This window comes from Sus scrofa, chromosome 6 (genome assembly GCF_000003025.6).
Source record: "Sus scrofa isolate TJ Tabasco breed Duroc chromosome 6, Sscrofa11.1, whole genome shotgun sequence".
Lineage (NCBI taxonomy): Eukaryota > Metazoa > Chordata > Mammalia > Artiodactyla > Suidae > Sus > Sus scrofa.
This window is the reverse complement of record NC_010448.4, coordinates 108,758,944-108,775,770: the sequence shown is the minus strand read 5'-3', so window position 1 is coordinate 108,775,770 and position 16,827 is coordinate 108,758,944. Positions and strand designations below refer to the sequence as shown.

The 16,827-nt window shown below is 43.2% G+C and overlaps 1 protein-coding gene across 3 annotated transcripts in view; it reads right to left on the bottom strand.

Annotated features, from left to right (window-relative positions):
* The window catches only part of LAMA3 (laminin subunit alpha 3), a 256,883-nt gene that overhangs the window by 29,930 nt on the left and 210,126 nt on the right, over positions 1-16,827 (bottom strand). For all 3 annotated transcript variants that reach the window (XM_003482042.4, XM_021096186.1, XM_003482045.4), the window contains 12 exons: positions 16,416-16,557; positions 14,640-14,742; positions 13,735-13,851; positions 13,469-13,648; positions 12,820-12,962; positions 11,585-11,755; positions 9,568-9,719; positions 9,244-9,406; positions 8,452-8,585; positions 7,427-7,571; positions 4,429-4,548; positions 3,875-4,005 (listed from right to left, as the gene is read on the bottom strand). In XM_003482042.4, coding sequence (XP_003482090.3) covers positions 3,875-4,005; positions 4,429-4,548; positions 7,427-7,571; positions 8,452-8,585; positions 9,244-9,406; positions 9,568-9,719; positions 11,585-11,755; positions 12,820-12,962; positions 13,469-13,648; positions 13,735-13,851; positions 14,640-14,742; positions 16,416-16,557 — 1,701 coding nt within the window. The remainder of the gene's footprint in view (positions 1-3,874; positions 4,006-4,428; positions 4,549-7,426; positions 7,572-8,451; positions 8,586-9,243; positions 9,407-9,567; positions 9,720-11,584; positions 11,756-12,819; positions 12,963-13,468; positions 13,649-13,734; positions 13,852-14,639; positions 14,743-16,415; positions 16,558-16,827) is intronic.

Sequence of the window (16,827 nt, the reverse complement as noted above, 5' to 3'; positions counted from 1 at the left end):
CAGCCACATAGCATCCCTGGCCTGCTTCATGGTGGCCTCTTGAAAGATCACACTTTCCCTAATTCTTGTCTCTTCACCTATGTTGCTTTTTTGTTTGTTTTTGGCTTTTTGTGGAAGCTTCCAGACTAGGGGTTGAATCAGAGCTATAGCTGCCAGCCAATGCCTCAGCCAAAACAACACCAGATCTGGGCTGCATCTGTGACCTGCACCACAGCTCACAGCAATGCCAGATCCTTCACGCACTGAGTGAGGCCAAGGATCTAACCCGAATCTGCATGGATAATAGCCAGGTTCGTTACTGCTGAGCCACAGTGGACACTCCCTCTCTTCACCTATGTTGACTTTCATATGCCAGCGCCTTTCAGGTCGAGTCAGAGACCACTTTTTGATGCCACAACTGGGTTAGATTCCCTCTTTGGGCCACCCCTGCCCCCATTGCCCTGAGCTTCCTCTCTGATGGCACTGGCCTCGTTCTGCTGCCTCCCTTCTGCTAGACTTGAGGCCCTGCCCCATTCATGGTTGTCATCCCATACCACACTGCTTGATGTCACTAGACACCCAATAAGTGCTTGTGTGGTGAACAACTAAATGACAGCCTGAGATGAAGGCCTTGGTCCTCCCCGAGGTTACTCTATTTATTACATTTAAGTGAATAAAACCCAGATTATTGACCATTCATAAATATCTCTTCATAGTTTTTCAATAGTGATGATGCTAAATAGTCAGATCACCTCTTTAGCTCTCAATTACAAACCATGATCTGCAAGGGCCCTTCTCGTTCAAACAAGCTAGAGAATAAAGAGACATTTATGGGAGTTCCCGTTGTGCCTCATCAGGTTACCAAACCAACCAGTATCCATGAGGATCTGGGTTCAACCCCTGGCCTCAGTCAGTGGGTTAAGGATCCGGCGTTGCTGTGAACTGTGGTGTAGGTCACAGACATGACTCAGATTCTGCATTGCTGTGGCTGTGGTGTAGGCCAACAGCTGCAGTTCCTATTCCACTCCTAACCTGGGAACTTCCATACACCACAGACGTGGCCCTAAAAAGCAAAAAAAGACATTCACTCCCAAAATCTATGAAAGTGCTAAGCTTTCTTGTCGTGAGACATGTTTCTACAGTAATTTCTTAGCCCCTTTGCTGAAAACTCTACTTGTCCTGCCTTACTTCACCCCATATTCCTGCTTGAAAAACAGTCGCAGTGCTGGTAAATGACTTAAGCTTAAGAACAAAGACCTAAAGGCATAAGTTATTCATAGGGTCAGCTGAATGAGGACCTAATGCATTGGTCTAGGCATGAGGTACCTATGCAGATAGGCACGCCTTTGCACAAGTATGATATGTCCTTTTAAGAATAAGAGAAAGAAGGTGTTCCCATCGTGGCATAGTGGTTAACGAATCTGACTAGGAACCAAGAGGTTACAGGTTCCATCCCTGGCCTTGCTCAGTGGGTTAAGGATCCAGCATTGCCGTGAGCTGTGGTGTAGGTCACAGACGCAGCTTGGATCCCGTGTTGCTGTGGCTCTGGCATAGGCCAGTGGCTACAGCTCCGATTGGACCCCTAGCCTGGGACTCTCCATATGCCATGGGAGCGGCCCTAAAAAAGGCAAAAACACAAAAAGACCAAAAAAAAAAAAAAAAAAAGAATAAGAGAAAGAGGAACCTCATGGCCCCAAGAGGTTTATGAGGGGTCGTTAGCAGGATATGCATTAGCAAGGAGAACCGAGGTGCAAACCTAGGCATGCAGGGTTGCCACAGCTGGGCATGCCATTTGCGGAAGCACAGTGATGATTCTCTGGAAAGCTATGCATAGAGAGCTAACGGCAAGCTTCCTCAAATGCTAATGATTGTTAAATGCCTAAAGGTCAGAGTAAAAGCTTAACCATCTACCAGCTGTGTGACTTTTAAAATAATAAAAGAACTTATAAAATAATTTTAAAAAACTATATCCTGCTCATATAGCCCCCTCCTCACTTGCTCCTAAAGAGCACAGTAAAAGCAGTGAGCTTTCTTGAGGCGGTGCTCTTGGTCCCTGAGACCTTGGGTCCTGGGTTCCCACCTTTACTTAAGATAAATGTTTCTGTGTCTTGTTTTATGTTAACTTTTTTTTCCTTAAGTTTCATAGCACCTGTTCTTCAGCCCCAACCTGCTGAGCTGGTCTCCGCACCTTCTCACCTGCATTTTTGTCTTTGGGGACAACCCGGAAAACTTTAAAACAAAGATTGGCTTCCCATCGTGGCTCAGCAGAAACAAATCTGACTAGCATCCATGAGGAATAGGTTCAATCCCTGGCCTTGCTCAGTGGGTTAAGGATCCAGCGTTGCTGTGAGTTGTGGTGTAGGTCGCAGATATGGCTTGAATCCGACGTTGCTGTGGCTGTGGTGCAGGCCGGCAGCTACAGCTCCAATTCGACCCCTGGCCTGGGAACCTCCATATGCCGCAGATTCAGCCCTAAAAAGACAAACAAACAAACAAACAAACACAAATAACTAAAGATTAGTGTCTCCTCACCAAGGATGGACAGCTGCTCAAATGTATAAGGAATCTCAAAGAAGAACCACTTTGCAGAACACCTGATAAATCACATCTAGTATTCCTTCCCACTGATTGATAAACTAGGAATAGTATTAACTAGCCTCAGATCTCAAATAAAAGTAACCACCAAACATTCTGGGAGTGCTCTTAGCTTAGTCACAAGGTTGTACTAGCACTTCCAGAGAGTCTTCTTCCCAGACATCACTGTCAGCTATCTAAATGCTTTTTGGGAGGATGCAAACACATGAACAAAATCGAAAAGTTATTTTATTTCCTTATTTTTAGAGCCACACCCGCAGCATATGGAGGTTCCCAGGGTAGGGGTCTAATTGGAGTTGTTGCTGCCAGCCTACACCAGAGCCACAGCCATGCAAGATCCGAGCCACATCTTCAACCTACACCACAACTCACAGCAAAGCCAGATCCTTAACCCACTGAGCAAGGCCAGGGATCGAACCCACAACCTCATGGTTTGTAGTCGGATTTGTTTCTGCTGCGCCACAATGGGAACTCCTAAGAGTTATTTTTAAGTGTATCCTCAGAGTGATATTTGTTTTTCTCATTCAGATTAAGCTTTACTTTCATTCAAATTCATTTAACCCATTCATGTACTCCTTAATCCAGGAAACACTCATGCCCCTAATCCACACTGGCTAATGGGGAAGGGGGCAGGTCATACAGATGTCCCTGACATGCTAGGAGATTCTTCCTGAAGGAGCTGCCGGAGTTTTCAGGGCCCAGAGCCATATGTCAGGCCAGGAGCTGCCTGTGCTCTCCTCTGTGCCTTTAAGGACCTCAGGCCACAGCCTCTGCTTTTTTTTTTTTTTTTTTCCAATGGCCTCTCCTGTGGCATATGGAAGTTCCCCAGTAAGGGACTGCATCCAAGCTACAGCTGCAACCTGTGCCACAGCTGCAGCAACACTGATCCTTTAACCCATTGTGCCAGGGCGGGGATTGAACCCATACCTCTGCAGTGACCTGAGCTGCTGCAGTTGGATTCTTAACCCACTGTGCCACAGTGGGAACTCCCACAGCCTCTGTTCTTACTGGCAGCCCTGTCAATACCAAGTCTATTCCCTGTGGCTTCTCTCCTTCCAGGAATGACAATGGGAGTGACATGCAGTTCCCCTGCCCCCATTCCCTCTCTTTCGAATGGCCTGCCCCATTATCCAGTATTCATTAGGCAATTTTTCTCTGTTGGCTAACACTCTTATACTGAAAAGTTAACTTTCTGTGTTTTTGTTGTTGTTGTTGTTGGAATTAAAAAAGTTAGACTCATTAGTGGCAATCATAACTATTAAGAGAGGTGATGTGCTTCTTTAAAAAAAAATCATCTTACCTTTCTCTGATTGAAATTGGAATTCCTCCCAGATAATATGTGCTAAAATCAAAGGCATCACCTTCAATACTGCTTAGAGAATCCATACGGATCCGCATACGTTTTTGGAGTCTTGAAATCCTGACCGAAATCTGAAATAAACGCAAGATGAAGCAGCAAGCAATGAGAAAAAAAATCCTATTCGCAGTGGTTCAGAGCTATTATGTTTTTGTCTTCCTTTAGATTCATTTACACATATTTTACATGTATACATACATATATATTTATATACATAATATATAAATGAATCTGAATTTATTTATATATATGGACTCTGAGCTGTAGCATATTTGCATCGAATTATAATATGAAAACATTTTAATAGCAATGTTTGCATTTGGAATTAATCATGTTTTAGCTATGCCATATAGATGTTATATATTTCATGCCCAAATGTTCAGATTTTAAAAGGATATGTTTCTCATCTGGTAACAGGAAAGTGTTCTGGGCACTGACTTAATTTTAAAGAACTGAGAATATTTCACAGTTCAAAGGAATAGACTCAAAGAATATACCAAATGATCCTTCCCATCGTTCACGATGGCTCCAATTTCTTTCTCTTTTGGCGGCCCTGAATCCACTTTGTATCGCACCATGAGACGTCCACCTTCTATATTTAGAGACATGAAGCAGTCCTAGAGCATGGAAACAATGGTGTTACCAGAAGACCAGGAAAAGCTAGAAGCCTGGAGCCTGGTGCTCTCGAATTCCAGGCTGCTGTCAGCTCTGGCAGCCCCCTCACTCAAAAGGGAAGACAGTGCCTTCATACCCAATTCCCAGGATCAGTATAACAGTTCAATCTTGTCAGTCATGTTAAACATCCTATACAGTGGTTGGCACATAAAAAGGAAACAACAAGTGCTAGCTATTGGCATGATTGTGTTTTATAACAATCTATAACCAGCCTGCAAAAATGGAAATGGAAAAGATACAGAGCATCAATATTCATGTGAAAACATGAAGGCTACCTTTTGGATAGAGGTTGGGTCTTTCTCAGACCCCAGACATTTTCTCCCATCTGTCTTCTGACACATTCCTAAGTCTCCATCGCATTGGCTGGCTCATTCTCCCTCTATCTTCCATTTCAGCATGGCCTGGGATCTCAGATGGGGTCTCTCCCACCACCCTCTTGGCCTGAGCAATCACCATCACTCATACTATGGCTCCAATTCAGGTGTGCCCATAAGCCCACCTTCTTTTTTTTTTTTTTTTTTTTTGTCTTTTTGCCTTTTCTAGGGCTGCTTCCTGTGGCATATGGAGGTTCCCAGGCTAGGGGTCTAATCGGAGCTACAGCCACTGGCCTATGCCAGAGCCACAGCAACATGGGATCCGAGCTATGTCTGCAACCTACTCCACAGCTCACAGCAACGCTGGATCCTTAACCCACTGAGCAAGGCCAGGGATTGAGCCCGCAACCTCATGGTTCCTAGTTGGATTCGTTAACCACTGTGCCACGACAGGAGCTCCAAGCCCATCTTCTTTTCTCCAACCTAGACCTGTCATTTCAGGGCCAGGTCTGTATATCTGATTACCTTATTGCTCTTGCTGGCAAGAATCACAGATGTCTCAAATTCAGAATATCTCTAACAGAAGTTAGGAACTACACGATTCCTACCTACTGCCCTTCACACTGCTCTCTCTCCTTCGTTCTCTCTCCTATCACTAACCACAGTGCTGAGCCAGCCACAAACCCACCAGGAGTCATAACTGCAACCCCATCATGGTGTCAGGCACATACTTGAACCCGCCGCTTCCCTAGTGGAAAGATAAGCTGAGGAATTTCAGGGGTAGGCCTTGAAGGTTGACTCTTACACAGTTTCCTAATGAGGAGAAGACCTCTCTTTGAAGTCAAATGCCAGCATCTTTACCTACAAGGAGAATCGGTCCTTCTCTGGATCCTAAATCTTGCTCCTGAAAGCCAGTGAGGATTCATCCTACCCACAAATAATGGAACGATATCAACTCACTAAAAGTAATGAGCCATCCTACTTAATTGCAGCACTCAAGATAATTTTCTCTTATCTGATTACTAATAGTATTTCATAAGTTTTCTTCTACTATAAGAAGTAGTTCTGCCTTTTTCTTTTTTTAGGGCCACACATGTGGCACATGGAAGTTCCCAGGCTAGGGGTCAAATTGGAGCTTCAGCTGCTGGCCTGTGCCACAGCCACAGCAATGTGGGATCTGAGCCGTATCTGTGACCTACACCACAGCTCACGGCAACGCTGGATCCTTAATGCACTGAGCAAGGCCAGGGATCGAACCTGCATCCTCACAGACACTAGTGGGTTCGTTAGCACTGAGCCACAACGGGAACTCCCTCACAGAAGTAGTACTTCTGGCACTTAGTCTCTAGAAATTCAAAATGTAGTACAAAGAAGACCTTGTTTTGGAAAACAACGGCCTTTCCCTGAAGATGCTGTGTGACCTCTCAGCTCTCTGTGTGCTCCAGACAAGTCAGGACCCTCCAAGTCAGTTCCAAAACTGAACCCATCAGAGCTGGTTCAGTCTTGGAACCTCCCCGGGGATCCAGACTCACCCCAGAGAGGAGAGCTGGACCAGGTCTGTGTCTACACCCTGCAGGTAGAAGGATCTGGTAAAATCCCAAGCTCCATATTAATCCCACATTCTCACACCAGAAATCCCATGGACTGATCCACAACTCTCCACAAGAACTGCAGCAACTACAGAACTATCCATGCAGCAGCTACAGAAGCGCTTATTCTCTGGAGAGGTTAACTCCAGGCTCAGCTACCAGCAGATGGCGCTGACAGTCACTCGTAGGGTGTCAACTTTGGCCTCTTCTAATCTAGTAGACTTAGGAATGGTTAGTAGGTGCAAATTATTACATTTAGAATGGATAAACAACAAGGTCCTACTGCATAAAAGCACAGGGAACTATATCCAATCTCCTGGGATACACCATGATGGAAAATAGTATAAAAAATAATGTATATATATGTATGTACAGCAGAATTGGCACAATATAAATCAACTATACTTTTATTTTTATATGGATTTATTTTTATATTCATATGTATATGAATGAATGGTCTCTAGGAACTTCAGCTGCTTGAAAACAGAGAAAAAGTCTTAGAAAGTTAAGGGTCAAGCAGATAGCAAAATTCCACAGAGCCGGAAAAGAGTCAGACCAAGAAGCAAACAGCAGAAGGTCAAAGAGTCTAGCTTTCAGAGAGCTAGGTTCAGAAGAAGCAGGTTATTGGGCAAAGAGCAGTTTTCAAAGAATAAACCTGACAATGCGAATAGAATGAGAAAGGGGTGATTTCTCCCACATGTTGGTGGCATCTTCTCAAATTCCAGATTGCATGCTTTTTGAAAACACACATTCTCACAGCCAAAGAGAAGAGACTTGGGCTAAGGGAAAGGATGCAGGTAACATTTGCACATTGTTTTTCAGATCCAGTAGTTGTTTAGAACAACCCAATTACCCGCAAATTGCTCAAATAAATGGATATATTTGATGTAGTATTTGATGCTTGTTATATAGGTTACCTGGTTTTCTGCGAAGAATAGCAAACCACTATCCACGGTGGTCTGAATTATCTGGGTAAAGAATGGGTTTGCAGCATTTGATTGAGTTGGAATCCGAGCATAGCCTGTACCTTCAAAATAATTTTTGTCTGATTCGTCTTTTCTCCTGTCAACACCAATCATCATAAGTTAGAATAGAGCAGTGAAGGCCCTTCAGGAAAGAGCGTTTATTCACATGAGATGCAAAAGATGGCAAAGCCTGTGCCATCCAATTGTCATGGCTATGTTAAAGAAAAGGAAACTTCTTTAAAACGTTAAAACATCTATCTCCTTCTCCTAAATGTGCTCCTTTTAAAAAAGAAACAAAAACTCAATGATTTTACTATATTTATGGATGTGCTCTTATACTCTACGATGATCAAACCCTAGCTCGACAAAGTACCCAAGAGTCTATTTCTGAAATGTCTGCTTAGGAAGACACGGCCCAGCACCTGAAGGTCTTGAAACATAAGAAATTATGATCCTGAAATATAATTTTATTCTAATAGTCTGTCTCATACTAGAATATTCCACAGCTTCTTAACTTAGAGTAGGTCAGGGGCTCAAAGCAGCAACTTTCAAATAGGTTCATATGCCAAAGTCATAATGGCCTTTATGGACCACTATTTTTTTTTTTGCAATAAATAATTTACAGTAATAAATACAAAAACTTTCAGTAAATAGTATGTGCCTCAATCAGGTACCATCTAGTGCTATATTTTTTGTGGCAGGAGGCACCAAAAATTGAAGAAAGATTAATTTTTTTCAAAATCAAGACAATCCCATCCATCTAATACTTTATATGAATACGAAAAGATTGCCATAATGTATTAGATTTTAGGGGTGGGCCAGCACTATTGCACATAAACATAATTTAAAAACTATGGCCCAAAGCAATCAGTGACATCAACAGCATCTCACTGGCTGGTTACTATATTTTATGTAATATAAATAACTCCAAGTTACCAAAAATCACAGAGAGACACTGGTTTCTAGGTTTTATTTACCTTCTACAAGGCTCCACTTCTGTTGTGTTGAGATTGAACGTCTTTTTGAAGTTGTACAAGCTCAGAACATTTTCATTGAGGTCATCTAATTCAATACAACCTTTATATGGAGGGAATCTTAGCCTACTAGGAAGCTGAAACAAAACAAAACAAAAACCTTCCACTAAATGAACAAAAGACAATGATCAGGTTGACCAAGAAACAGTATAGCTCTATTACCTTTAAGCATCAATATAGCATGTGGACCCTGGAGCCAGATGCTCTGGCTGCCCTATTTCCTCGCTTTCTGATCTTAGGAAGATTATTCAACTTCTCTAACTCAGTTTCCTCATCTGTGAAATGGGAATGATAATGATGCTTATTTAAATCAATATACTTAAGCCTAGATCACTGCACATAGAAATGTTAGCTACTATCACTGGACATACTTTAGCTACCGTCACTGGGTATGCTTTAAGAATACATAGTTAAATTCATTGATTAAAATATCATGATGCCAGGAGTTCCCGTTGTGGATCAGAGGTAACAAATCCAACTAGTATCCATGAGGATGCAGGTTCGATCCCAGGCCTCGCTCAGTGGGCTAAGGAGCCAGCGTTAAGGTCACAGACGAGGCTCAGATCTGGTATTGCTCTGGCTGTGGCGTAGGCTAGCAGCTGCAACTCTGATTTGACCCCTAGCTTGGGAACGTCCATAGGCCACAGGTACAGCCCTAAAAAGATTTAAAAAAAAACATGATGCCAAATTAAAATTTAATTACTTTCATTCTGTGAAAATAACATGCACACTCACTCTAAAATCAGATGGGTAACCTCCAACATAAAATACAACATTTTCAGGATCCAAATTGAGGAGTGTGTTGCTACTTTTACTATCCACGTCATGGAGTTGAGGTGCTTCTGGTTTACTGGATGTGGCTTTTTGGGTGTAATTCAGCCTTGCAAACTGATAAATTCTGTTTTAAAATAAATTAGATAATTACGTTATATAAACATTTATGAGAAAGGAAAGAAATCAAAGCCAAAACACTAAAGATGCGATACAGCAAAACATGCAATCAACGTTTGGTGAATGTGGGCCAGATTAACAAAGAGCAGTAATTCATCAGCCACATACCTCTGAAACTTCACCCGGTCCATAACTGCCTCCTGAGTTTCACTCTTGGTCAAGGTCTGGTCCACTTGGAGTTCAGCCTCCTGCTCTCCCAGGTTGTAGACACACATGAGCTGGCCGTCTACGACCGCCATGCCAATATAGTCCCTGGAGGCCTGGAAACATAAAGGTCACTTCAGAGCCCTTCATATACCATATTCTCTCCACTCCCCATCCCAAGAGAATGTGTTTCAAATCACTAACAGGATTTATTCAGTTAGCCCTGGGCAAACAGAATGAATGAGGTGCATCCTGTAATAAAATAATACAAACAGGGAATTCCCTGGTGGCTCAGTGGGTTGGGGATCCAGCATTTTCACTGCCGTGGCTCAGGTTGCTGCTGTGGCACAGGTTCGATCCTTGGCCCGGGAACTTCTACATGCTGTGGGTGTTGCCAAAAAAAGAAAAAAAAAAAAAAGAGAGAGAGAGCAAGAGAAGAAGTTAATTAACAATGTCTGAGCTGTCTTTGCTCACAGTATCATGAAGGCATTCAGTTATTCACTCCCCCACTTGCTCAGTCTGCAAATATGTGGCAAGTACCTGCCATAAAGATAAAGCAGATATGGGCTCAGGCCTCCATTAGATTTTGGTCTGATAAGAGAGATAAGTCATTTTTGTTTCCCTGTGTGCATACAATGTCCCCTTAACACTCTGTGAACGTCTGTTCTAACACCCAGCACCTATGTTGCCACCATCAGCTACCTACGTATCTTTCCTCTCTGTTAGAATGTGGGATTCTGCGGTAAAAGCAAATTTTTAAAAACTGTGGTAAAATGCACATACCATGAAATTTACCATTTTAACCTTGGTTTACACATATGTTAAGTACATTCAAGAAACACGTTTTTGTTCATCATAAATACAGGATGTGGCATCTAATAGGTATATAGCATAAATTGGTTGAATAAATAAAGTCGTGTGCATTTTGCCATAATACAAAGCAAAAAGTCATGTCTTAGGAAAGTTACAGATAAAATCCCAATCCCTGGAAACATGAAAGGGTGACCAGTGCTGGTGCTGGTTTTAGGAACCCCTAAATACAATGTCCACTAGTGACAGCCAACCGTTTCCTAATGGCCCAGAATTTTCGAGAACCGTGCTTCAGACCTTCCTTTGCCCACCATGTCCTATAACCCAGTCAGGGATTAACTTTCCCTCTGACTCGTAAGTAAAAGAGATGCATTTTAAGAGGAGGGATTACAAGCTAAAATGAACTATTTGAAATGCCCATATGGTGGTGGGTTAAAGAATTTAGAACCAGGAGTTCCCGTCGTGGCGCAGTGGTTAACGAATCCGACTAGGAACCATGAGGTTGCAGGTTCGGTCCCTGCCCGGGTTCGATCCCTGCCCTTGCTCAGTGGGTTAATGATCTGGCGTTGCCATGAGCTGTGGTGTAGGTTGCAGATGTGGCTCGGAGCCTGCGTTGCTGTGCCTCTGGCGTAGGCCAGGAGCTACAGCTCCAATTAGACCCCTAGCCTGGGAACCTCCATATGCCGCAGGAAGCGGCCCAAAGAAATAGCAAAAAAAAAAATTTAGAACCATAGAGATGGGGCAACTGGATTTCTCACGAAAGAGGCAGGAGAGGCTGCAGCTCACGCCAGGCCTCGGACACAGGTGGTCCCCACCCCACAGACATGGCAGGGCCTGCAGCTGGGTGCCCAGAGAAAGAACAGAGGGTCCCGTTGCTGTGAGGAAGAACTGCTCTAGATCGCCACGAAGCCTTGGGTGGCTGCCCTGTTTGTGAGGGGAGGGGTCCTGATCTTCAACCCTAGGTGTGTGTGTGTGTGCTCACGTGTACAAACACGTGTGCCCACGTGCTGGGGCCCAACCCGTCAGGTAAGCACAGGTGGTGACTGACAGGGATGGGAAGGGACCCGAGGAGCCATCAGATGCAGTGGGACTTCCTCCCGTCAGTCACGTGACGTGTCTCAAAAACCACACTCTTTCCAAAACAAGAGAGAAGTGTGGAAGCAATACTTACGTCTTTATTTCCGAGGTACATCACAAACATGTTCTCGGTGCTCCCATGTTCTGCTGACTCAGGTCTTTGGAGAAACAAAGAAAGAGACGTGTATCCTTTCAAGTCCTCCAGGTCGTTCGGCAGCCGGACTTCAACTCCAGATTTACCGTTGAACCTCATGGGGATGGCCACCTGCGAGGGCGAGATCCGCCGTGTCAGCTGCTCAGGTGAGGAAGGTGGGGGCGCTCCGGGTGGGGCCTGTGCCCGTGTAGCTGCCCAGGGAGCGAAGGGCGCCCATGTCTCCTAGGCCTGGAGGCTTAACTCACGCCGCTGCCCCAGGAGCCTGGGAATAAAGCATTCGCCAGCCTCCTGCGCATCGGCCATTCGTGTTGCGTTCTCTGATCCAGCCACGATAATAGTAATAATAATGATAGGTACTGTTATTATCATTATTATGGTTATACTATTAATATTCTATCAACCCTATTAATATTATAATAATACTATTATTAAAAAATATATGAATATATTAAACAGTATGGGGTTTATATAAGTAAATAAGACATATGTATCATATATAATACATACTGTATATTAGTATAGTATATACCATATATTATATGTTATTAGTATAATATAGTATATATTAGTATAACACAAATATTATATATATTATTATTAGTATGATACAGTAATATAAGTATAATATTTTTAATTAGTATAAATATTACATATAATATTATATATAATATATACTATATTGGTTTATATAGTATAGGGTATCATAACATGTTTTATATATAGGATATTATAATTTAGGGTATTATGATTAAAGGGTTATAATATATATTGAGTTAATATATTATTATAATGTTATTAATATATTATTTATAACACTACATATAAAATACTGTTAATAAGTTTATAATATTACTATATTAACCCTATTAATATGTATTATAATATAGCCCTATTGGTATATAGCAATGGTGGCCTGGAGGAGAGCCTGGCTTCCTGTCTGCATAAAGTCAGTGGGAAAGAAACTGCTTCAGGTACCAGACGATTTAAGGGATGAAGATGATGTGCACTTTTGAAGGATGACAGGAGGAAATCACCCTTCACACTAGGAGCAACCAAAAAATGAGGGCAAGAAAGCCAGCCAGTTTGTGAGTACATAGATACCCTTCCTTTCTTAATGAATGGAGTAACTATCAAAGAATGAACCTTGGCGCCTGGCAACGTGGGGACACACCCACCTTATTCGCAGCATCTCTGGCCTGCTGAATTAGCTCCCGTATGCGGTCCACGTTGTCCGAGATGTTGCCCAGTGGCAACAGCTGTTGGTTGATACTTTCAATCTTGCTCAAAACATCAGGCAGTTTATTGGTCAATTTCCTTACTGTTGGTGAGATCACAAAACAGAAATTTCTCATTGCGAGTTGAGGAAAGGTTAAATACAGATGTTCTCCTTGATCACACTTGTCAGGTGCTGTGTTTGGGTCTCAAATGTTGGAGAGGAAGACGCAGAATCAATCAGGTACTACATTTTCTAGGTACGTCATGAATTTTATTCTGCTACCTAGATATCACATCATCTTTCTTGACCACTATAGAAAAAAATAAATCTTCGTTTTCTAATCCTTAATACCAATCATAATTAATTACCTAATGATTGAGGGACTATACTGCTATAAAAGAAAAATCAATAGCCCCATGAATGGACTTTTACAAAATCCTACTTGGTCCTTTTAACTAACAGAATAGCAATACTCTTTGAATGTATTACAGGTTCTCTAGTATTTTAATTTCTAAGATCAGACTTTACCGGGGAAAAATTAAAATTGACCGAAGCACATAATAATGGAGAAAATGGAGAGTATGTCCCGGCCAGAGAATGCCTGTCACCTGAATTATCTGCATCAGTGAGAGCCTGGTTGAAGTCTTCTCTCTGCGTGCTGCCATAGGTATCCTTAATCCTTTCCACGTCTGTCTGAATGGGGCTGAGCCCATCGAGAACCTCATTTGTGATGTCGTTGGCATTTCTGACCAAGGTCTTTGCACTACTGATTATACCACTGATGTCATCTAATACAGATACAAACAGGGAAGTGTAAGTATCCAAAATGTTCACAAAAAGGGAGTCAAGTACAGTAGGTTAGAGAGCTTCTGACCTCTCTGGATCCCACGAAGATCATTGCGGATGGTTGTGAGATTGGTGTTTATCATCCCTTTCTGAACTGTCATAATTTTCAGAGTTTGCTGCAGGTTGCTGAGAGCTGGACTGATTTCTACAACGAAACAAAGCAGCAAGAGGCAATTACCCTAAAGAACTGGATTCTCCATTCGTATCAGTGGCCCATGAAATAGCCAGGGTCTGCCCAGCATTGAGCATCTTAGGGTCATTCCCGGGCACCCACTGCATATGCCTGGACCCACAGATCCTGCAGTTACAGAGGCCAAGAGCACACAGAGTCACTAGGTTAAGGATCCGGCATTGCCATGAGCTGTGATGTAGGTCACAGACACGGCTGGGATCCCGAGTTGCTATGGCTGTGGTGTTAGGCTGGTAGCTGCAGTTCTGATTTGACCCCTAGCCTGGAAACTTCCATATGCCACAGGTGCAGCCCTTAAAAAAGCAAAAAAAAAAAAAAAAAAAAAAAAGAGAGAAGGCCTTTTGAAGCAGTTACTCTAATAACCTGAAATGAATTATGTGGGCCTTAAATACGAAAGCAGCAGTGTACATACCTCAATGCCATGTGGGTCCTTTGTTTCGTTGTAAAAATGCCATGGGCACATGGGATTAAAGTCAGAATTTCACCTCCCACCCCAAACCTAAAGAAAGCCAGGCTGTAACAGGCCCATCCACCTCCAGATTTATTGAGATGCATGAGGTTCCAGTTAATTTGGTATATGTTAGAATATTGGGTAGAAACATCAAATCCATGAGTGTACAAAGTAACTTTTGCATGGACCCCAAGATTGGAGAAGTGCATTTGCTTCCGGAGCTGCCTCCCCTGGTCTCATAGGTTGTTTCCACACCCTTGACTATCCCAGCCCCCATCCCAGCCTCCAATACCTTGCTGTAGCTTCGTCTGCGTTCTCTTGGCTTCGTTTAACAGTTTATGGCTACCGGAACTCAGAGTTTTAGCTTTTCTTGGAAGATCTTCCTTTATCACTGTCTGAAAGCAAAGCTCTTATCAGCACTTGAGCGTGTGCTATACCCTAGGAAATACAGACTAAGAGTTTTCATCCCACCCCAAAGCCCTTATCTTTAATCTTTAAAGAATAAGGCTGGAAGGTAAGCAGGAGGTTTAAAAAGACTGCTCCTTAAAAGATACAGTTAGGGCCCTAGGTAGACATGGTGGCTTGGGGAGGCAGACCATCTCTGCTCACATAATGACAAATTATGTGACACCTTCTCATTTTCTGTCACTTGTACAAACTCTACAATAATGGCCAACAGAGCTGAGCTGCTTTTAGCCTTTAACTCTTTGGGAGATAAAAACCTTCAACCTTCCAAAGCTTGTCTCTTAATTCTCTTAATAATCTGTCCTTTATTTTTAGATATAAGAATATTATATGGTGCATTTAAGATCCCATAGGACTCCTCAGACATGACCAGTTATAAGACAAACGATGGGAAATAAATGGTTATGAAATTGTATAAAAAAATCTGTCATAGGCCTTTCCTCGTGTCTCAGCAGTAATGAACCCTACTGGCTGACTGGCATCCATGAGGATGCAGGTTCAATCCCCGGCCTACCTCAGTGGGTTAAGGATCCAGCATTGCCTTGAGCTGTGGTGTAGGTTGCAGACATGTCTCAGACCCTGCCTTGCTACGGCTGTGGCCTAGGCCTGTGGCTGTAGCTCCAATTCAACCCCTAGCCTGGGAACTTTCATATGCCATGGGTGCGGCCCTAAAAAGACAATTAAAAAAAAATCCATCTTCTTTGGTAAATGTAAATATAATCACAGCATAAAAACACATCCGGTAAGAAGCAGAAAATCAATGATTCAAAATCAATAATCAGTGTGATTTCTATTTTAACAAACGATTTTTAAAGATGGGGTACATTTATCAAAGAGCCAAGTAAATACAGAAATGACTCCTATCTAGAGCAAGTTCAAGTCTATTCTACATAACAAATTCTGATCTAAAATAATGCCAAGGGGGAAGGAGAGTGAGTGGGATGGACTGGGAGTTTGGGGTTAATAGATGCAAACTATTACGTTTAGAATGAATGAGCAATGAGGTCCTGCTATACAGCACACAGGGAATTCTATCCAATCTCTTTGGGATAGACCATGATGGAAGATAATATGAGAAAAAGAATGTGTGTGTGTATACATATATATATGGCTGGGTCACCTTGCTGTACAGCAGAAATTGATAGAACACTGTAAATCCAGTATGATAAAAAAATTAAAAATAAATAAAAGGATCTAAAAAATAAATAAATAATGCTTGCTTGCTTGCTTTCTTTCTTTCTTTCTTTCTTTTTTTTTTTTTTGCCATTTCTTGGGCCACTCCTGCAGCATATGGAGGTTCCCAGGCTAGGGGTCGAATCAGAGCTGTAGCTGCCAGCCTACACCAGAGTCACAGCAATGCAGGATCCGAGCCGCGTCTGCGACCTACACCACAGCTCACGGCAACGCCGGAGCCTTAACCCACTGAGCAAGGCCAGGGACCAAACCCGCAACTTCATGGTTCCTAGTCGGATTGGTTAACCACTGAGCCACGACGGGAACTCCTCCAATGCTTTTTTTCTAGTCTTCAGTGCACACAGAAAGAAAGTAGGAAAACGAGCTGTCTCCAGAGTGCATGGAGAGAACGAGATGGTGAGGTGCCCACCTGGAGGGCAGACTCTGATGCCCTGGCTGCCTTGTCAGCCGCATCCTCCGCCGCTGTGATGGCATTGAGGATGTTCTCGTAGGCAGTGGCAGCGTCTACGGCACAGCGCACCAGCTCATCCCCACTGGTGTTCCTCTTGATCCTGGAAGATCAAAAGAGAGAGGGGCTCTAGCAGCCTCCCTGCCTGCGGCTGAGCCCCTGAACCTTCCCAATTTAAGTGGCAAACGGAGTCCTAGAGCTGCAGGCTTGGCAGCTCTGCCCCAAGAATGCAGCTGGGAATCAGCCCCTTGTTGCTGGTCGGTTCGGACCTGGGCCCAGCGTGCCACTCTCCACCCTGGTCTGGAGACCCTGGGGAGTGGGAAAGCTCCCAGGAGGCTTTCCCACCAGGCTCCAGGAACCCCTGTGGTTAGAG